The sequence below is a fragment of the Mustelus asterias genome, chromosome 11 (genome assembly GCF_964213995.1).
Source record: "Mustelus asterias chromosome 11, sMusAst1.hap1.1, whole genome shotgun sequence".
Taxonomy (NCBI): Eukaryota; Metazoa; Chordata; class Chondrichthyes; order Carcharhiniformes; family Triakidae; genus Mustelus; species Mustelus asterias.
In genome coordinates, this window is record NC_135811.1 from 69,467,664 (window position 1) to 69,490,523 (window position 22,860).

The window sequence follows — 22,860 nt, forward strand, 5'->3', positions numbered from 1 at the left end:
GGTAGACAAAGCTGATGGTGGCAGGGCTAGGAGGGACACAGATTTTGGAAAGGGGAAAGGGGTATGTCAGGAATAACCTTTGTAATGGCCTGGAATTTGCTGCCCAGGAGGGTGGTAGAAAGTAGACTATCAATAATTTCAAAAAGAATTTGGCTGGGCACTTGAGGGAAAAAACTTACAGGGATATGGGGATAGAACAGAGGAATGGGACTGCCTGAGTTGCTCCACAGTGTGCGTCATAAGAAATAGGAACAGGCTTGGACCATTCAGCCCTTCGAGCCTGTTCTGCCATTGTGAGATCCTGGTTGACCACCTCCTTCAACACCATTTTTCTGCACTCTTCTCGATCCCTTGATCATATTCAAGGACAACCTCCACAGCCTTCTTGAGCAGAGAATTCCAAAGATTCACTATTCTCCTCTGAGGGAAGAAATTCTTCTTCTTCTCAATCCTAAATGGCCTGTCCTGTATTCTGAAATTGTCTCCCTGCTTCAAGAGGAAATATTATTCCTGCATCTACCCTGTCAAACCCTGTAAGAATTTTCTATGTTTCAATGAGATCACCTCATTCTTCTAAACTCCAGAGAATAAAGGCCCAGTCTATTTAATCCTTCCTAAAAGGAAAATCTTTCCATCCCAGGAGTTAGTTCAGTAAACCTTTGTTGCACTTCCTGTATGGAAAGTACATCTTACATTAGGTAAGGAGACCAAAACTGCCCATACAACCCCAAGTACAGTCTCACCAAGGCTCTATATAATTGCTGTAAGACATCTTTGCTCCTATACTCAAATCATCATCTAAGAAAGACAGACATACCATTTGCCTCCTAATGACTTGCTATACCTGCAAGTTAGCTTTCAGTCCCTTTGAAGTTCAAGACTTCCCAGCTTCTCGCCATTCAAGAAATACTCTAATTCTGCTTTCACAGACTCTTCACAGTGCAAAGGAGGCCATTTGGCCCATTGAGTCTGCACTAGCTCTCTGAGAGAGCATTCTACCCAGTTCCACTCCCCTGCCTTATCCCCGTAACCTTACACATTCATTCTTTTCAGATAGCAATCCAATTCCCTTTTGAATACCTCGATCGAACCTGCCTTCACCACCCTCTTGGGAAGTTTGTTCCAGACTCCAGCCATCCTTTGGGTAAAAAGCTTTTCCTCTGTGATGCTTTCTCGAGTGGGAACAGTTTCTCACTATTTACCGTGTCCATATCTCTCAGCATCTTGAACCCTTCTATCAAGTATCCTCTCAGTATCCAAGGAGAACAAACCCAATATTTCCAATCTATCCTCATATCTACAGTTCCTCATCCCTGAAATAATTCATGTGAATTTCTTATGTAATCTCTCCATGCCTTCACATCCTTCCTCAAGTATGGTGCCCAGAACTGGATACAGTATTCCAGATGAGGCCTAAACTAGTGTCTTACACAAAATCAACATGACCTCCTTACTCTTGTACTCAGTGCTCCAATTCATAAGCTGATTGGTCCCGGATATGGAGGGATTTTCCTATGAGGCAAGTTTGGGTAGGTTGGGCCTCTACTCATTGGGGTTTAGAAGAATAAGAGGCAACCTTATTGAGACATATAGGATTCTCAGGGGCTTGACAGGGTTGAAAGGTTGTTTCTTGTGGGAGAATCTAGGACCAGAGGGCATAATCTCAGAGTAAGGGGGTCACCTGTTTAAGACAGAGATGAGGAGGAATTTCTTCTCTGGGGGTAGTAAATCTGTGGCATTCTTTACTGTGAAGGGCTGTACAGGCTGGGTCATTAAATATGTTCAAAGCTGAGATAAGACAGTTCTTTAATCAGTAAAGGGATCAAGGGTTATGAGGATAAGGTTGCAAAATGGAGGTTAGGATTATCACATTAGATCAGCCATGATCTCATTGAATGACAGAGCAGAGTCGATGGACCGAATGACCTATTTCTGCTCATACGTCTTGTGGTCTTGAGATACTATATTTTTTATTAACTGTTCTCTCAACATGCCCTGCCATCTTCAATAACTTATGTACATATACACTGAGATCCCTCCGTTCCTGAACCTCCTTTTTAGTTTCTCCCTTTGTTTTATATTGTCCCTCCATGTTCTTCCTGCCAAAATGAATCACTTCACATTTCTCTGAACATTACATGCCACTTGTCTGTCCAATCCACCAACATGTCCATGTCCTTTTGAAGTTCAAGACCACCCTCATCACAGTTGACAAAGTTTCCAATCTTTGTATCACCTACAAATTTTGAAATCATGCCCTGAACACCACAGTCTAGGTCATTAGAAAGAGCAACACCGACCCCTGGGGAACTCCACTACACACCATCCTCCAATCCAAAAGCAACCATTCATCACCACTCTGTTTCCTGTCACTCAGTCAGTTTCTTATCTAAATGCCTACTTTCCCTTTTATTTTATGAGCTGGGATTTTGCTCACAGCCTGTTGCGTGGCACTGTATCAAATGCCTTTTGAAAATCTGTATACATCAGCAGAGCCTTTACCAACCTTCTTTGTTATCTCCTCAAAGAGCTCCCAAGTTAGTTGAGCATGATTTTCCTTTAATGAATCTATGCTCACTTAATTATCCTGAACTTGCCTAGTAATTACTGATTTTGTCCCAAATTAAAGAGTGGAAATCTCTGTTTCTGAGTCCAAGTGCGGTGGTGAGTGTCTCCGGCAGTGCCTTTCCTACTGAACAGATTGGTGGATCCCGCACCAGATACTGTACTTTGAACCTCGTTAATTATGCACCGGCACATTCCCCTCCATGTCTCCTGGCGGACTGGCAGCTGATTTGTACGCCTGCTGGCAGCTAACCAGTTTGAAGGCTCTGCTGCCCAATACTGAGCCCACCACACCTGGGGATATTGAATGTCGGACGGCTCTGAACACCAGGCTGTACAGTTTTGCCTTGGAGCACATTGCCCTTATCCCTCACTGCTGGGATTCACCATGCTTCCTGCTGCATGCCCGCTGCTCTTCGGCATTGTCTCCTATACCAACTTCAGACTGAGGTTTACATAGCTCTGGACGACCTACTATCTGTGACTCCTTTCCAGTTCTCAGCAGAAATGTCTGCGCTTTGTGACTCCTGTCTGCCAGCCCTTGAACTTAAACGAAAGCCTTGACATAGTTCCTGTTTCCAAAGAGGACTATGGACACCAGTAACCTTTACAAAGCACTGCAGCCCCAACCTGTTTAGTATTCATGTGAACCATCCCTAATATATTACACTAACAGGCATCCATTTCATAAGCTGAGATCTGTGTGGATCCCCTTCCAGTGATACATGTGCTTTTCCTTCGGCCCTCTTGATGGTCTACGTTTCATGCAGCCTTGTTGGGGTCTAGCTCCTGTCCCCTCAGCCTTCCCTCTGCCTTCCATTGTTCGTCCTCTTCATTTACCTCCTAGTCCCTCTGTCTGCCATCATGAGTCCTCACCCTACCACGCCAGCCCCCCCTTGCACACCCCTCATTCCACATTGCCCTCCTTGTCTTTATCAGCGCATCCCAACCCCTTGCCTCACACTCCAACTTCAGTAAAACTTCGGACATTTGTGTCAATGACTCATGCAGCACAGTGCATGGAGGGGAGGGAAGAAGACCCCTGTACTCCCCAACCCCAGGCACAGAACTGATCCAAATTGGTGACACTGGAGGCTCCATGGCAGCAACAGCAATATGCTGTCTAGCCCAGCATGACATTGAGGGCAGGAACCAGCCTGTTCTGGTAGAGTGATATACAGCACATCAGGAGCACCGTAGCAGCATGGCACGTAGGCTTTGTTACCCTCGTCTCAAGTCTCCTACAAAATGAGGACCGCCTTGGGCACACCACTCATCAGTTGGGTTTTAGACCAATGTAATCTCATGCTTTGTGTGATGTGAGATTGGAAGGCCTGATGGGATGCTGACGGGAAGGTGTTTCAACCAGCATTCATCAGATGCAAATGGCGTTCACACGTGAATTGCAATGTGATTTTACGCTGGCAGGTTTCTGATATTTTGGTTCGATTCTTTGCTCCTGCCCACCACTGAACCTGCTGCAGGTGCTTTGGGAGAATTCCACCCATAGTTTCCAGAGGTTTCCCTACCAATGAAGTCAAACTGACTGGTCTGTAGTTTTTCCGAGCGAAGTGGACAATTTTGTATTCCTCCACATTGTATTCCATCTGTCAAGTTCTGCCCGCTTGCATAGCCTGTCCAAATCCCTCAAAGCATCTTTACATCCTCACAGCTCGCATATTTCACCTAGTTTTGTCATTTACAAACTTGGAAATATTCCATTTCATCCCCACACCCAAATCATTGCAATAGATCATTAATAGCTGGAGCCCAAGCACTGGTCCTTGCGGTACCCAGCTAGTCACAGCCTGCCAACCTGAAAATGACCCATTTATTCCTACACTGTTTTCTGCCCATTAATCAGTTCTTAGTCCACAACCAGTTTATTTCCCCCAATCCCATGTGCACTCATTTTGTTTATTAACCTCTTGTGCGGGACCCTATCAAAAGCTTTCTGAAAATGTAATTGCTAATAATGGCTTATTATTTAGATCATAATGGAAAACAACATCTGAGCTTAACTACAACATATTAACCATTTACTGCCTCAGTCCCATTCAACTCGTGTGAATATGCTTACATTTTTAAAGAGTCTTTACTTTTTTAAGTATTTTCTGTGGAAAAAAGATTTCAAGATAAAACTCAGACATAAGTTGCACACTTAACTGAATAATCGGGAGAATATATGGTCAGTTGTTAGTATTACCTTGCTGAGAATTGTTTTGTTTTTCTGCACAGGTTTTCATGGTTACAGCTGGTACATGTAGTTTTAGAATTAATGCTGCATGGCGTGCTATAATCACAGTGCCAAAGATAGCACACATTCTTCATTCATTGCTCTGTGCATGGTGCTCATGGGAAAGGCTGTGACATATGGTTCGTTTTATCAGTAACCATTACTAAATTATAGTTAACACTTTCAATGAGATGTACACTAATGTTCTGTCTCAATTCTTAGCGCAAGTCACGTACGTACTCAAAATGGAACACGATTGAGTTAAATTGAAAATGGAATGGGAGCGAATAGATATGGGAAATATTTCAAAATACTTAGTTATTTTGTAACAAAGCAATTTCACTGCCATTAACCGTGGTCTGTGAATCAGTAATGTTGCACAGCAACGTCATCTCACAGGCCACTGTGATATTTGCACTCATTTGTCTATTCAAATAGGATTTATTACCCAGTGCAAAGGGATAAGTGACAATTACTGCAAGGTGAGAATGTCATTCTTTTGTTCCCTGGGAAATAAAAGCAGAACCAGAAATCAAATAAAATCTCTGTCTGTGAAAAAAAGACAGATTAACATTTAATGTGGATTTATTGATCGGGGGGGATGAGAGGAAAATCCTTTTACCTGGAGTGGGGGTTGTCTCGCGTGTTTAAAAAGTATCTGATGAGCACTTGGCACGTCAGAACATTCAAGGCTATGGGCCAAGTGCTGACAGGTGGGATTAGGTGGGAGGTCAGGTAGCTCTAATGTATTGGTGCAGACTCGGGTTGAAGGGCCTCTTCTGTGCTCGATGATTCGCGATATGATCTCCATCCAGAAGAATATGTGGAGGTCTATCTCTCTCGTTCTCTCCCACTCCTCCCTCTCGTCTCTCTCCCACTCCTCCCTCTCGTCTCTCTATCTTTGTCATTTTGGATGAAGCTGCAGGATTACTGAAGCAGGATCTGCTTCTGGGGAATGCAGTGTTCTCTCTTATCGCAGGTTGGGTCACCACCTTGTGGCTGGAAATGGATCTGTCGTTTAGAGTCAGTATCAGAAAGGAGCAGGTTGGACAATGATTATGTTCTCGTTTGCATTTGGCATCATCATCACAGCACAGAGACTATTCCTTGCCAGCTCTCAGCTATCCAGTCTGTCCCAGTCCCAGCTCTATCCCTATAACCCTGGAACACTATTTGCGCTGCATCCACCCTCATAAGCAATAAGTTTCAGGTTATTAAAAGTTTGACAGAAACAGTGCAGCTGTTATCCTGCCGTCAAAACATGTGGCCAGAGGTTCCTGTAACAGTCAATGCTCACAGCAGATGCACCATCATGTTTCTGCATTCAGTTGAATGTGGACCGTTTCAGTATCACTCCAACTTAGCACATGGTGGCTGCACCATGCAACTAAAGGGAGGTCTGTGAGCTTTCATTGGCATGTGGGAAATTTGGCATGTCAGCTATGACTCTCACCACCTTTTACAGATGCACCATAGAAAGCATTCTTTCTGGTTGTATCACAGCTTGGTATGGCTCCTGCTCTGCCCAAGACCGCAAGGAACTGCAAAAGGTCGTGAATGTAGCCCAATCCATCACGCAAACCAGCCTCCCATCCATTGACTCTGCCTACACTTCCCGCTGCCTCGGAAAAGCAGCCAACATAATTAAGGACCCCACGCACCCCGGACATTCTCTCTTCCACCTCCTTCCGTCGGGAAAAAAATACAAAATCTGAGGACTCTAGAACAGCTTCTTCCCCGCTGCTGTCAGACTTTTGAATGGACTTACCTTGCATTAAGTTGATCTTTCTCTACACCCTAGCTATGACTGTAACACTACATTCTGCACACTCTCGTTTCCTTCTCTATGGACGGTACATTTTGTCTGTATAGTGCGCAAGAAACAATACTTTTCACTATGTTAATACATGTGACAATAAATCAAATCATTGGGAATAGAAGGTAAGAAATAGGAGCTGAAGTAAGCCACTTGGCCTCTTGAGTCTTCTGTCACTCACAATGGTCATAGCTAATCTTCTGCCTTAACTCTACCTTTATCCCCATATCCCCAATATCCAAATGCCTCACAATCTGTCTTGGATACTCAGTTACTGAGTATTTCTACCTTCTCTGAGGTACAGAATTCCAAAGATCCAGTCTTTTGAATGAAGACATTTTTCCTATCAGTCCTAAATAACCGTCTAAGACTGTGGTCCCATGTTTTAAATTCACCAGCCAAGGTGAAGATGTCGACAATTGCAGAACACTTGCTACTTCTTTACTCCAATCCCCTTGTCATAAAGGTCAACATATCATTTGCATTTCTACTTATGCTGTTCCCGTATGTTAACTTGCTATGTACAGACACGCAATACCCTCTAATCACCAGCATGTAATAGGTTTGTGCCATTTAAAAAATGTTTTGTTTTCTATTCCCATCAAAGTGAATAATGTAATATTTCCCCACATTATACTCCATTAGTCTCCTTATTGCTCACTCATTCACGTGTCAGCAGCCACTCCATTGGTAGAACTCTTGCCTCTGCGACACAATGTTGTGGGATCAGGTCTGGCAATCCAGTGCAGAACTGACAGAGTGTTGCATCCTCAGAGATGCTGTTTTTAAACATTATATACTCTCTCTGCTGGATATAAAGTTCCCATAACACCATATTGGGGAAGAGCCAAGGAGTGTCCTGGTTAGTATTCGTCCCTTATTACCTGGTCATGATCACATTGCTGTTAGTGGGAACTTTCTGGGCATTAATTGGCTGCTGCTTTTCCTACATTACAACAGTGACCAAAAGTAGTTCCATTTTCTATAAAAGCACTTTGAGATGTCCAATGGAGTTGGTGCAGACTTGATGGGCCGAATGGCTTTTTCAGCAGTGTCGGGATTCTATGGCTGCAAAATGTGCTATATAAATGCAAATATTTAGTCTTTCACTTCACCTGTCTTGCAGCCTCTTTATGCCCGTTTCACACCTCACTCATCTAATTTTGTGCCGTCTACAACTTGGGATCATGATACTGGTTCCCTTCATCGGGATATAAATTGTAAATAGCTGAGGCCCCAACATGGATCTTTGAAGCACCCAATAACAGCTTGTCAAGCTGAAAATAACCCGTTTATTCCTGCTCTGTTTTATAGCCTTTGACCAGTCATGCCAATATATTAACCTGTACTCATGAGCCTTTGTTTTCTGCAAAAACCTTTGGAAGGCTCCTTATCCAATGCCTTTTTTGAGTTCCAGATTTACCATAACCACTGATTCCCTTTATTGTTTCAGATAGATGCTCAGAAAATTCTAATTGTCAAACATGCTTTCCCTTTCATAAAACCATGCCAACCCTTTGTCTAATGATTTTATGATTTTCTGAGTGCTCTGTTATCACTTCCTTAATAGATTCCAAGCATTTTCCTGACCACTAATAGGTTAACTAGCTGTATTTCATGTTCTCTCTCTTTCTCCCCCTTCCTTTTAGTTTCTTAACCTACACAGAAGCACCACTGCAACTAGTTAATCACATCCACCGATATATTTCTGTCCTGGTGATTAACCATGACTGCTACTGTAAGCTATTGCAGTTTGCTTCATTCTCAGGTAAATGTGTGCAATTTAGGTTGGTGTGCTGTATTTTTGCCACACTGGCACTTGATGTTGCTGGGATGGATGCCTCGTTTTATGGTTTTAAATGTTTAGTTGACAGCTTGAAAAGGGTGTGTTATTTGTCCCCTCATGGGGAAATTATGCATACACAAAAAGAATGCATTTTCTGGCTATTTGAAATTCTAACCTTGACTTACTCAACATTATAAAGGCAACCATTTGCGACCAGACTCTTCAGCACTCTGTTGTAAAGCTTGCATCAGTGAAATCAAAGAGGTGATGGATGGACTATTCCGATCAATTGTTGATGTTGTGTATGGAAGGATGTGAATGTGTATTTCTTTTGTTCTTTCTTTCAGACATTCCACAGAGCATGCACTTCCAGCCTGTACTGAAAGGCCATTGGCAGAATAAATCACTGGACAAGAACAAAGCCTCCAAGAAGCTCTCGTTAAAACATAAAGGCTTGTTAACAGCCAGCCTGTCAGACCCATCCCGCAGAGCACGGCAAAAACTTGCCAACTCCATAATCAGCTCAGACAGTAAGTGTCAAGGTCAGTGCTGTGGCTCAGACAGTAAGTGTCAAGGTTAGTGCTGTGTGTGTGACTTTTGGAGGCATTTTCTTTCAATATTGCCCATCTCTATAGGTAGAGGGCAGTAAGGAGTCAACCACATTGGGTCTGGAATCACATATAGACCAGACTGGGTAAGGATGGCAGACTTTTTTTCCTGAAGGAATTAGTGAACCAGATGGTTTTGATGATGATAGACCAAAGAACAATACAGCACAGGAACAGGCCCTCCGGCCCTCCAAGCCCGCGCCGCTCCCTGGTCCAAACTAGACCATTCTTTTGTATCCCTCCATTCCCACTCCGCTGGGGGGAGAATCTGCTGGTTTCGTGGTCACATTTACTGATGCTAGCTTTTTTCATTCCAGATGTATTTAATTGAATTTCAGTTCCATGGTGAGATTTGAATTTGTATCAATGGATTACCAGTGCCGTAACAAAGCTGTTACAATACCCCCTGTTAATTACTTATTTCAGAAATGCAACTATGGTTCATTATCCCTCCTCAAATAACCAAGTAGTAACTCCAAGAGCAAAAACCAAGTGCTCCAATATCAAGGATTTGGAGCAAGTTGCATCCATTAAGAGATGACTGCTTTGTGATTGTGAAGGTTTTAATTGAACTTGGTCAGGGTTTGTGAACCTAGCAGCAACATTAGAGAGGAAACAAAGTGCACAAGGAATTGTGGGAGATACATAACACGGCAATAAGGAACAGTAAGATTTTCTGTGCAGTTGGAGTGAGAGGGAATGCGATAAATCTTTACAGTGCACGTATGAGAATCCTTGAAGTATGGCAAGCAAAGTTGGTGAGCTGTGGATTCAGGCAATTATGTAGGAACACAATACAGGAGGACTGGGTATTCCTGGACACAGGTGTTCAGGAAAGATGGGAAAGGAATGAAAGGAGGAGGGGTGGCAGAATTGGTTAAGAAGATACCGTGCTGGAGAGAAGATGTCTCGGGTGGTCAAGGACAGAATCTGGTTGTTGAGTGTGAAGGAACAGTGATACCATTACACCACTGGGTATGTTCTATAGGCCACTAACTAGTGGGGGGAGAATTAAAAGGTGATGAGAGAGTGGTACAATAATAGTTTTGAAGCTGGGGTGTTGCTAGTGTGACATGTGATTTGAATTATTGATCAGGAATCAGTGCGAAAGACTGCCTCAGTTCCTAGTTCTGTTTTGTAACAAATGATTTAGTGGAAGAATTGGGAGTTGGATGCAAGTATTGAAATTGGTACAAGTAAAAACACATTGAATCATTACGTGCTTGTACTTCTTTGCAGAGTATGCTCACAATAAGAATCGTACAGAGAAGCCATTTAAACAGCACTTCGATGATTTATTGTCTGTGTCCAAACTGGAGAGTACTCCAGTGCAGGAAAAATTCCTGAACAAAAAGAGACAGCGAGAACTTTCTGCAGAACTAACGGAAGGTAAGTTCAACATCAGCTGCAAATTATTTAAAAGGGAGAAAAATCTGTGCGTGCAGTTATAACTTGGTTTATGCATACTTGGTTTAATGTGTGAACGGTGATGTTAGTTAGCCACAGCTTTTATAGCAGGCACAGGGGATCTGCATGTAGGTACCATAATATACAGCATGGTTGCATCCTCCAAGACGAAATAACCTTGAACCACTCACTGCAGCAGGGACTCCAACGAGGACCTGCTCTTTCTACTCAGCTGGCTTTTGCTGTATTTGTGTAAATAACTAGACATTACCAGCATTAGACTCATTTATCCAGCATTCAGAATCAAAGCTAAGAAATCATTGTGTTTCTTGGAAAATGAAGGTATGTGTTTACATGTTAACAGCGTTCATTATCATAAATCACAATTGAAGTCAAACAGGTTCTAATTGCTACCTGGCCGTGTTTTTGTGTTCACTTAATGGGAGTAAAGCAGCTTGTATTTAGGGAGAAATGAGTGAGTCGGGCTTTGTGTTTCACTTTGTAGGAGCATCTTGATCACAAGCTCTGCTGGTCCAGAGAATTGATGAATGACACAGGTGTACTTGGTTATTTTATTAATGCATTTTAAAGAACAAAGTTTGGCAGAGTCATAAGGTTTTTTTGTTACGCTTTATGTTTTCAATCTGAAACCCATTGATATGTTTGACTCCCCAACCAAATAACTGAGATAAATGTTGAGATTGTGGTTGCTTGGCAGGAGCACTCTGTGGGGCAGGGATACAGGCACAAAAAAGAACCGAGGCACCTACCAATTTGCAGGCTCCATTGGTGCCAGTGATTGACCCTCAGAGCTCGTTAGATTAGGCCAAGCTCACAGTCAAAAAAAGGTGTGCACATTTAAAGGGGCCATGCTGCCAATCAGGACTGTTAAATCTGAGTCTCCACTCACCGCTGCAATTGCTGCCTTGGAGATCACAACCCTAATAGCTCATCCTACAACCCCACTGGGAAATGCTTAGAATAGCAGTTACATAAAAGGAACCCAAGTCTTTTATCAATACATGAAGTCTGTGTTGCGATAAGATCATAACAAATTGGAGGAGTAGCCATTTTGTCCCCTGAAGCTGGCTCTGCCAATCAGTAGGTTGTTTGTGGCCTTGAGTCCATACCCCCCCCGCCCGCCCAAAACCACCCCCCCCGGGTCCCTTGTACCCACACCTCTCACCGAAACAAGTCACACATCGGGGCCCTCCCGATGGGGATCCCTGCCTGACCCCCACAATGCTCCCCCGAACCTCCCAGAGGCCCCCTGCACATTGCAAGGCCATGCCCCCACTCACCCCTGGGCTTCAGTGTCCTCCGAGCCCCCTGGCGTGATGATTGCGTGAGGTCTCTGCTATTGGAGACCAATAATGATTCTCACTGTTATCGCGCCGTGCCCAGAGGCTGGTGAATTCCGTGCACTGGGATTTTGGCGGGTTATGCATATTTAAATACTACTTTAAATATGCTAATCGACCTCGCTCCCATTTTGAATTCTAGCCAGTTTGTGCCATTAGAAAGGGGTGAGGAGGCGGCATGGTGACAGTGGTTAGCACTGCTGCCTCACAGCACCAGGGAGCCGGGTTCGATTCCCAGCATGGGTCACTCTGTGTGGAGTTTGTACATTCTCCCCGTGTCTGTGTGGGTTTCCTCCAGATGCTCCCATTTCCTCCCACAATCCAAAGATGCAGGTTAGGTGGATTGGAATTGCTAAATTGCCCCTTAGTGTCAGGGGGACTAGCTAGGGTAAATGCATATGGGGTTATGGGAATAGGGCCTGGGTGGGATTGTGGTCGGTGCAGGCTCGATGGGCCGAATGGCCTCCTTCTGTACTGTTGGAATTCTATGATTGCCAACTGCTTGGCGCTGGGTGTGAAACTGATTTTTAGGCCTGCGCGCTATTCTCCAGGATTGGCACGGTCTATTAAATACACGGTGAGGTCAGAAAATAACCCTCATCGTAAATGCTAAGGCAGATGGTAACAGATAAAGACAGACTGGCAAAATAGGTCAACATATGGCAGATGAAAATTAATGTGAAGTATGAAGTGATACATTTTGATAATGAGGAGAGGCAAAATGAACAAAATGCTACAATTTTAAAGGAACAGAGAGAGTAATGCAGGTTTTATGCATATAAATATTTGAAGGTATCAGGACAGGTTGAGAAGGACGCATAAAGGTTTTATGGGATCCTTGACTTTATGAACAGAGAATAGGGTAGAAAAGCCAAAAAGTTATACTATATATTTCTAAAATCCAGTCTGAGCCCTAGATTGAGCATTGCCGACGACACGAAGGTTGGTGGGGTTGTGGATAGTCTGGAGGGATGTCAGAAGTTACAGAGGGACATAGATAGGATGCAAGACTGGGCGGACAAGTGGCAGATGGACTTCAACCCAGATAAATGCGTCGTGGTCCATTTTGGTAGGTCAAATGGGATGAAGGACTACAATATAAAGGGAAAGACTCTTAGTACTGTAGAGGATCAGAAGGACCTTGGGGTCCGGGTCCATAGGACTCTGAAATCGGCCCCGCAGGTGGAGGAGGTGGTTAAGAAGGCGTATGGTGTGCTGGCCTTTATCAATCGAGGGATTGAGTTTAGGAGTCCGGGGATAATGATGCAGCTATATAAGACCCTCGTCAGACCCCACTTGGAGTACTGTGCTCATTTCTGGTCGCCTCACTATAGGAAGGATGTGGAAAAGATTGAAAGGGTGCAGAGGAGATTTACAAGGATGTTGCCTGGATTGAGTGGCATGCCTTATGAGGATAGGCTGAGGGAGCTCGGTCTTTTCTCCTTGGAGAGACAAAGGATGAGAGGAGACCTAATAGAGGTGTATAAGATGTTGAGAGGCATAGATCAGGTGGACTCTCAGAGGCTTTTTCCCAGGGTGGAAATGTCTGCTACAAGAGGACACAGGTTTAAGGTGCTGGGGGGTTGGTACAGAGGAGATGTTAGGGGTAAGTTTTTCACACAGAGGGTGGTGGGCGAGTGGAATCGGCTGCCGTCAGTGGTGGTGGAGGCAAACTCAATAGGGTCTTTTAAGAGACTCCTGGATGAGTACATGGAGCGTAATAGGATGGAGGGTCATAGGTAGGTCTAGAAGGTAGGGATGTGTTCGGCACAACTTGTGGGCCGAAGGGCCTGTTTGTGCTGTAGTTTTTCTATGTTTCTATCATGTGTAGCTATGGGCACCACATTTCAGGAAGGTTGGCACAGTGATTAACACTGCAGCCTCTCAGCGCCAGGGACCCAGATTCAGTTCCGTACTTGGGTTAATGTCTGTGTGGAGTGGAATAGAACATTCTCCCCACATGGGTTTCCTCCGGGTGCTCGTGTCCTGGTTTCCTCCCACAGTCCAAAATGTGCAAGTTAGGTGGATTGGTGTCAATTGGATAACTCTGACCAAAGTTTGGCGCACTTGCACACTGGCCAAATGACATCTTCAGTGCTGTATTGTTCTATGAGGCAACAGCATTAAATAGCTCTTGGCCAGAATTGTAGGCCGCAAAAGGCAAAATAATAACAAAAAGGATGTAGAGCAAATGGGTTTGAGTTGGCTGGTCTTCATGCGCTGGATTCGTCAGGATAGGTCACATTTTGACCACCGCTACCTTAGAGCATTGGTATGGTGCATGAGAGTAATTTGGCCCCAATGATGGATGGGTTCTGTTAATCGCCCCATTGACAGTCTTGTATGTTTGAGGTGACGCTCCTTAGAATCTGTTAACAGTGAATTGTTTCATGAATGTTAATCAAGCTTTGAAATGCAGCAACATTTAGACTTAAACATGCCAAGTTGTTCAGAATTTCTTTTTTTATTCTTGCAGCAAGACAGGCCTTGACAGACATGGGGAGTTCATACAGTTCTACTCATACCTCAGTTCACAGCCCACTGCTGCGGCAACTGTCCACCTCTTCAGAAAACTCTGCACAGAATACAACCAACACACAGAGTATAGCATCCATGCTGGTAAGGAGGATACTTTATACAGGAGAAGCAGAAAATTGCAAAGCAAGGAGTTGCACAGTGTAAAGAGAGTGTGTAAATAATTAGTTATTTAAACAGAGCAAATGAAAACACCAGGTACTGATTTGGTGATGTTTTGTACTGAAAGTTTGGTGTTAGTACTGGAAACAGAATTCCAACTTTGATAATGGATGTGTTTTGGTGAACATTTATTTCTCAGACACCTTGCTGTATTAGCTGGAATTATGTGCTGGGACAGGGACATTACTCAGTGTCACTGTAATTTTCAGTTAAAATTCCGGTTCAGATTTTGCTCGTTAGAATCTCAATTTAATCTTCCGCACAAATTTAACTGCCCGATTGCCACAACCAACTGAAGGGCAGTCTGTCCAACTCAAATTGAGAATGCAGTTCTCTTTTCTTGCATGAAGATGCTGACACTTGTGGTGTCACATGGTCATGATCTTCAATGGTTTGTTCTGAGTTTGAGCCCAGTGCGGAATGTCATACTTTGTCATCCAGGGGTTTGCTCAGTCCTGTCTCCAAATGTCTCTCTCTCTCTCTCTCTCTCTCTCCTCCTCCTCCTCCTCCTCCTCCTCCTCCTCCTCATCCTCTCTCTCTCTCTCTCTCCTCTCTCTCTCTCCTCTCTCTCTCTCTCTCTTTCCCCCACCCCCCCCCCCCGATTTTTGTTTCCCCTCCATCTTCCGAGCCCAGGGTGCTGAGATCAACTGAGCTGACACAGCTTTTGGCAATCTAACTTCTTCTGCTCAGTTTCTATTCTGTGTTATGCATCCACTGTCCTGTCGCACTGAATTTTTTAGGAGGAACTTTAATAATCTGCACATAGGGAGTGAATGTTAACAATGTTATTTTGGTGTTAAAAAGATAGATGTGGTTGTTAGTGGCCAATTACTTCAGCCCCAGCACATGCTGTAGGAGTTCCTCAGCAGTGTCTGAGACATAATCATTTTGAGCTGCTCCATTCATGTTCCTCCCTCTGGTATAAGGTCAGAAGTGAGCTGTTTGCTAATGATTGCACAGTGTTTAGTTCCATTTGCAACACTCAGATAATGAGGTAGTTTGTGCCTGCATGCGAGAGCTGGACAACATCCAAGCTTGGACTGTTAAGTGCCAAGCAATATTAGTGCCATTGAAGTGCCAGGCAATGACCATCCCCAAACATAGAAACTCTAATAAACATTATCCCTTGATGTTTAGTGATTTTCCCATTATGTCTTCCCCCGCGATAATCATCCCGGATGTCACCATTGACCAGAAACTTAACTGGATCAGCACATAAATGATGTGGTTACAAGAGAAGGTCAGAGGCTGGATATCAGTGGTAAAAGACTCACCAGATGCCTTTTCGCCGTTTAAAAGGCACAAGACAAATATGTGGTGGCATGTTGTGCACTTGCCTGGAGTGTGGTTCCAAGAACACTCCAGAAGCTGGACACTACCCAGGGCAAAGCAGCCTGCTTGACTGGCAATCCATCCACAACCTTAAACTTTGAGTGCCTTTACCACTGGAACACTGTGGCTGCAGTAACAAGATGCACTGCCAAACTCCCAAACCTGCAACTTTCAAGGGCAGCAGTTATATGGAAACACCATCACTTCCCTCATTCCTGTCAATATATGATATGATCTTGACCTGGGCAATACCTTCATCGTTGCTGAGTCAAAATCCAGGAACTTCTTAGATCACAGCAATGAGCTTATTACCTTATTACACAAACTGCAGTGGTTCAAGAAAGCAAGTCGCTATCGCCGCCTTAACAGTAGTTAGGATGGACAAAAAATGCCAACCATGCCAAAAAGTATTTAATTCCCAAATGTGGAATAAAAAGAGATATCACCAAGTCATGGGGCCTGGGTTCAGATCGGAGTACGAGTCTCTTAGTTTGCTGGCTGCGCAGAGTCTACACGAAGAGGATTTTAGATTTTGTCAGTCCAGTTTTTATCGGTCTTCAAGATCACAAAGATGCTATTCAGGGACATTTTGGATATAATTTTCTGTCCTAAATTTTCTTCGACCTTCAAGGTGCTGGCACTTACTGGGAGATTATTTCATCCTTCCAATACTTGGCAAAATAGCAATGAAGTGCAGGGGGCTTTACCACATGTATGTAACTTGGCAGCACTTGTACTGGTGGGAGGAAGCCGAGAATGGAAGTGGGAAGTTATTACTATTACCCTCAACAACCCCAGCTTGGTAAAGCACAGAAGTTAGCCTGCCCTCTTTCCTCCAGCCTTCCTTCCTTCAGATAAAAATAAACTCAAACTGAAAATCTTGATGAAGCCCCTTTCTGAAAGGTAATGTCTTGTTGAGTACCTGCGTGGTCCAAGGCACTTTGGTATATTACAATTGTTTTGTATTTTGTTTCTTAAAACAGCAGGCAGCCAGGAGGAAAAGGGGAGAAAGTTCCTTTGACATAAACAATATTGTAATCCCAATGTCTGTTGCTGCAACCACTCGTGTGGAGAAGCTCCAATATAAGGAGATCCTGACACCAAGGTATGCATTCAGGGTTTGTTCAAAGTCCTCACATAATATAATTGTCATTCGGCAGATCGAGCTCTGTGGCCGTAGTGTAATGGAGATCTTGGTTCCTCCAAATGTAAATGGTGCACAGTCCTTGATTGACGTTTTTTGGGTATTGCATTGTAGTGTCTGCAATTCTCCAAAAAATTTGATTTCAAAATTTATAAGTTTGTTCCACTGTATAGTAGTGCATGATCAGTGCGACACAGTGGCACTGCTGCCTCACGGCACCAGGGACCCGGGTTCAATTCCGGCCTCAGGTGACTGTGAGGAGTTTGCACATTCTCCCTCTATCTGCACAAGTTTCCTCCAGATGCTCCGGTTTCCTCCCACAGTCTAAAGATGTGCAGGTTAGGTGAATTGGCCATGCTAAATGTATGGGGTTATGGGGATAGGGCGGGGGAGTGGGTCTAGGCAGAGTTGAAGCAGCCTCCATGCATTCATTTTGCACTGTAGGTGATTCTATGGGTTAGATCCTTTTGGCAATGTACTGCCATGCCCGGGAGGGATGGGTGTGTGCTGTATTACATTATACAAATGTCACCTTTGAATAGCGAGTGCAGTCTTGCATAAGTGGTGTACTCGAAGGTGACTGTTGTTAGTTCGAATGCAGTTGTTACCAGGGGAGAACCTGGGGTGATATATGTTGGCAGTGGCTTGTTAAAAGGTTGGTTGGAGGTTGACTGTGAACCCTGAGCACCTCTTAATTCAAAGAGAGAAATAGGATCAGCCAAATTCTTGTCAGAATAATCTTTTACCTCTTCCCTGTCTAGTTGGCGTGTAGTGGATGTAAAAGCTGATTCGGCAAACCACAGACTCAATGAAGAGGACCATGAAGAGGTAATACATTGCAACTATAATACAAACAACAAACCTGTGCAGAGTTCATTTGCTTTGAACAGAAAATTTGTAACAATGTGAAATGTTGCATCTGTTTTAGATGGAGGATTTTTCTGACGCAATGTTTGCATCTCGGCACGCAAAATACGAAGAGTTTGAGCGTTTGAGGTGGACAACGTGGACAGCCTCTCCAGTCAGTGCACAGAGACGTGGAAGCAGGTATTAATCAGGATCAGGCAAAACTGCGGCATGATGCTTTGGGCATTGTAATCTTTTGTGTTGCCTTATCTAAGCCAGGAGCTGACAGTTTGATTCCAACAGTGCTGCTGTGGATGAGCAGAGGGTATTGGTAGGTAACGTAGCCTGTTTCCTCCCCACCCAACAGTGCAGGATTCAGGCCTCTAATTGGCTCCTGACTGAAAATAGGAAGTTCCTTTTAGGCTGGATTCTGACTTGGAGGCGTTCAGTCATAATCCCACGTGACTGAGCCCAGGTCCTCACTCCACGCTGCAGTGTAAATTTGGAGGTCAAGAAAAAATAAGCAACCAATATATGAAATTAATAAAGTATATGGGTTATTGATGGGACTATTTAACTGCCTCCAAATAAACTGGCAAGAAGAGGTACCAAAAGGAGTACAGGGAATTGAGTTTTCTGAAACGTGCAGGACTCCTTTCTTTCCCAGTGTGTTAAAAGCGTAACTAGAAAAGGAGCACTGCTGGATCTAGTAAGGGGAAGTGAACCAGAACAGAGAGGAGAGCATATGGAAACATTTAGGCAGTTGGGAATATAACATACTGGGGATTAAGAAGGATGTAAAATGAGGCAAAAACAAGCAATAAGTTGGCCTTACTAAGGTGATGGAGGAAAACATAACTGAGAAACATTTAAAACTTTGAATGTGTATGTCCAGGAGAAATATAACGAAAAAAACAAGTAGCTGGTCATGACACAGGTGTACCTGCTCTGTAGTTGTTTGTCTCTCTGCCAGACTCAGGTCTGCACTCCTCCTGTTACCCTCATCATTATTCAATATGGAACGGGTCTCTTACTGGGATTTTTCTTGAGTGCTACTTGTTCATTTTGAGAGACTCCTTTTTCATTCCTACCGCAGACTATTGAGGTTATGTTTTCATTGCATAAGCACAAAGCTGGAAGATTGGGCAGTTGTTCCCCCCTTCACTGCATTAAGATAGGAGGGGATACACAAAAAGATTCCTCAGAAATATTAAGTCTAATTTTTTTGAGAGAGCTCGTGCAAACCCACTATAAGAGAACAGATTAACACTAAGACCATTGTTCCATCATTAATGACAATATATTGCCCAATGACTGACAAATAAAGAATAATTTTGATAAGTTAAAAGGGCTTGTCAATTCACTGAGCCAGTATAACATTACCAACATTTTAGAGACACCTGGATGAGTACATGAATAGGAAGGGAATAGAGGGATACGGACCGAGTAAGGACAGAAGGTTTTTTTTAGTTTAGTTAGGGCATCATGATTGGCGCAGTTCTTGGAGGGCCAAAAGGCCTGTTCCTATGCTGTACTTTTCTTTGATCTTTGTTCTATAACAGCTTTTAAAAGAGTCAAAAATCTAAAAGATTTAATAGTCAGGAGCAGTGCGGAGACAAGCTACAACACCTCCCAACTCTTCTGTCCTGTCCTCACCACTCACTCTCAACCTCACTTCCCATCCCTTGGAATCTTCTGCTTTCACCTCTCTCTCTCTCTCTCTCTTTGCCCCCTGGAGTCTGGCACTAAGTCTTGCGTGCTCTCACCCCTGCCCCGTTGAAGTATCTGACCACCACCACCCTGGCTGTGTAGCTGGCCGACTTTATACGGTCACCAGGAGACCAGCGATCAGTGGCTGAATGAGGAGGTGTGAACGTCTGGCTATCGTTCCCTCCCTCTATATGTAGCAGTGGCTTTGAGTTCAATGTGGGGACTTACAAGGAGAAATTTTCCCACCTCTCTGTATTTTGAGTCCTGTTGTTGAATCTTGGTTTGAGAGTGACACCCTCCTGGAGGATTCTTTCCTCTTCCTGCCTTTCCAGGCGTCTATCAGCTTCCTGTTCTGAACTCTTATCCGGCTATAAATTAATCTCCACCTGGAATCTGTAATCCAGGAAGGTTTGGAATATCTCTATTTCCTGTATTGAATCCAGCTGCCCCAAGCTCAGATCTGAATGCTTTAAAATTCCCACATGGTTCAGAAAACATTCTAATTAGAAACTTAAACTTCTTGGATGCAGGATTATTATTGCTCTTAACTGGGTCTGAACTGTGTTACTACTTATCTGTTCATTCAAAGCCAACTAGCTAAGAACTAAATCATTTGCCCAATTTTAACAAGAATCATTGAGATTCTAAAGACAGAATTAGATATCTAGGTACTTAGATTCCTCAAGTTCTGCAGCATCTCCTTTTTGAGTTGGTTGTATGAAATTGTTTTCCTCTTCTCCACAATGTCCCCACTGACATCAAATCCTCAGCTTCCACTCAATTTCAGTTAACCTAGTTCTGTGTTCAAGCACTGTAGCAGCTCTCCAGAGGTTGTGGCCTATAAAGCTAACAGCATAGGGAGGAGGAGCATTGAGGTTCAACCCACAACAGACGTGAGTGCTGCCAGCTGAACCACAGATCACGGTGCCATAATCCAGCTCAGAAACTTTAAGGGTATTTTATGAAGTCAGTCTAGACTATAGGTTTTGCACCTTGAATTTGGCTAGGGTGAGCATGAGATGTTTCGCTTCAGGTATGATTCAAATGACCCACGAGGGAGCTTTTATCAAACAAAGTTTATTTAAGAGTACAGTTAACATATAGAAAGAAAATTAGCAATAGTTTTTACCAATTATAAACAAGGAAAAAAACCAAACATGATATTGTACAAACCTTAACAACTAAATGCACTGTTCCAATACAGCAAAACCTCCTTATAAACATACAGGTGCCACAAGTTTAGCGCAGAAAATAATAATGCTCACGTGAATGCTGGGACTTGGACCTTTGGTTGAAGAATTGAAATTCTGACTTCCCAACCTTATAGCTTCCAGCAGACCTTGAAGTAGAGACAAAGCCACTGCTGGCCTCTAGCTAGCAAACCACTAGCATCAGAATTTTTCATTCCAGAGAAAAACTGCTTTCAATATAGCAGAATTTCTAATACCAGGGAGAGAGGCACAAATACCCTGCTTTTCAATCTGAAGTCCAAACACCTAACTATAACAGAAGCCAGCATCCCAAAGTGAAAGTGAAAGGACTCGTGGGAGAGAGAAAAAAAACTCCCACCTGACCTTCAATCATTCCTCCCACAACACTTCAAAGCTCAGGTTACTGAGTTGGATGATCAGCCATGATTATAATGATCGTAAGCTCTCAAAGTACATTAGGCCCAGATTAAAAATAAACAAAACCCTATTTAAGCAGCAATAAAGGACATCTAATCAGGCAGCCGGTGTCGCAACAAAACAAAAGGGCTTGCTTAAAACCGAAGAGAACATGATACATTTCTTAAAGGCACAGTACCGTCACAACAGACTATCACAGACAGGGAGCACTTCCTGAATCATAGTTATCATGTGAACATACAAAATAGGAGTAGAAGTAGGCCATTCAGCCCCTCTAGTCTACTCCGCCATTCAACAAGATCGTGGCTGATCTGTTAGTGTTTCGAATTCCACATTTCCATCTAACCCCGATAACCATTGATTCCCTCCAGCGCCTTCTCAGCAAGAGATTTCCAAAGCCGTCAGGGAAAAAAAATCTCCTAATAGAGCAAGAGGTGGTAGTTGGTGCACTGCATAGGTACGAAAGGCTTTGAAACTTATGGTTGTGAATATTAAACACTGCTGAATGGGCATATATCCTGTTTGGATATCTTACTCCACAAGAGGGAAAGGGAGGGCAGCCAAAGGCAGAGCTTCCAGAGTGATAAGGAAATTTGAGTTGGTTGGAAAAGAGGATTGCAAATGGCAGATGCCAGCTTGATGATACAAGGAAGAATCAGGTTTAAAAAAGAGCACGATGTAAAAGGAGTTAGGAAAAGTTGAGAACAGATTAGTATCTAACATAAGAGGGCATATAAACAAAGAAAGTAGGAGGAGGTTATGTGGTTCTTTGAGCCAGCTCCGTCAATCATTATGATCAAGGCTGATCATCCAACTCAGTAACCTGATCCCGCCCTCCCCATATCCTTTGATCCTTTTAGCCCAAGAGCTATATCTAACTCCTTTTTGAAAACCTATAATATCTTGGCCTCAGCTATTTTCTGTGGTAGTGAATTCCACGGGCTCATTACTCACTTGAAGACATTTCTTCTCATTTCAGTCCTAAATGTACTTGTACATTTGTACAAATGTACTAAATGCCTTGTATCGTCAGACTGTGACCCCTGGTTCTGGACTCCCCCAGCATCAGGAATATCCTTCCTGCATCTACCCTGACTAGTCCTGCTGAACTCCAGCGAATATAAACAACTCAATCTCTCCTTATACGTCAATCCCACCATCCAAAAATCAGTCTGGTAAACTTTCGCTGCACTCCCTCAACAGCAAGAACATCCTTCCTCAGTTAAGGAGCCCAAAACTGCACACACTGTACCAGATGTGGCCTCACCAACGCACTGTATAATTTCAGCAAGATATCCCTACTCCTGTACTCGAATCCTCTTGACATTAAGGTCAATATTTCATTTGCCTCTTTTACTGTCTGCTGCACCTGCATGCTTATCTTCAGCGACTGGTGTACGAAGACATCCAGGTCTCATTGCACGTTTCCCCCTCTCAGTAATCTGTCTTCCTGTTTTTGCTACCAAAGTGGATAACCTCACATTTATCCACATTATACTGCAGCTGCCATGCATTTTCCAAGTCACTCAACTTGTCCAAATCACACAAGTGATTATCCTCCCACCCAGCTTTGTGTCATCTCCAAATTTGGAAAAATTGCACTTCATTCCCTCATCTAAATCATTATATATTGTGAATAGCTGGGGTCCCAGCAGTGATCCCTGCGGTAAACCACTAGTCATTGCCCGTTTATTCCTACTCTGCTTCCTGTTTCTATCCACCTC

The 22,860-nt window shown here is 43.6% G+C and overlaps 1 protein-coding gene across 3 annotated transcripts in view; it reads left to right on the plus strand.

Annotated features, from left to right (window-relative positions):
- kansl1b (KAT8 regulatory NSL complex subunit 1b) overlaps positions 1 to 22,860 on the plus strand; it is a 150,960-nt gene that overhangs the window by 118,917 nt on the left and 9,183 nt on the right. The window contains exons 7-12 of one of the 3 annotated variants that reach the window (XM_078223702.1): positions 8,751 to 8,933; positions 10,251 to 10,400; positions 14,256 to 14,398; positions 16,792 to 16,913; positions 17,714 to 17,780; positions 17,881 to 17,999. In XM_078223702.1, the coding sequence (XP_078079828.1) occupies positions 8,751 to 8,933; positions 10,251 to 10,400; positions 14,256 to 14,398; positions 16,792 to 16,913; positions 17,714 to 17,780; positions 17,881 to 17,999 (784 nt within the window). Of the gene's footprint in view, positions 1 to 8,750; positions 8,946 to 10,250; positions 10,401 to 14,255; positions 14,399 to 16,791; positions 16,914 to 17,713; positions 17,781 to 17,880; positions 18,000 to 22,860 lie in introns of all 3 variants that reach the window. The other 2 variants (XM_078223700.1, XM_078223701.1) reach the window with 2 other exon arrangements.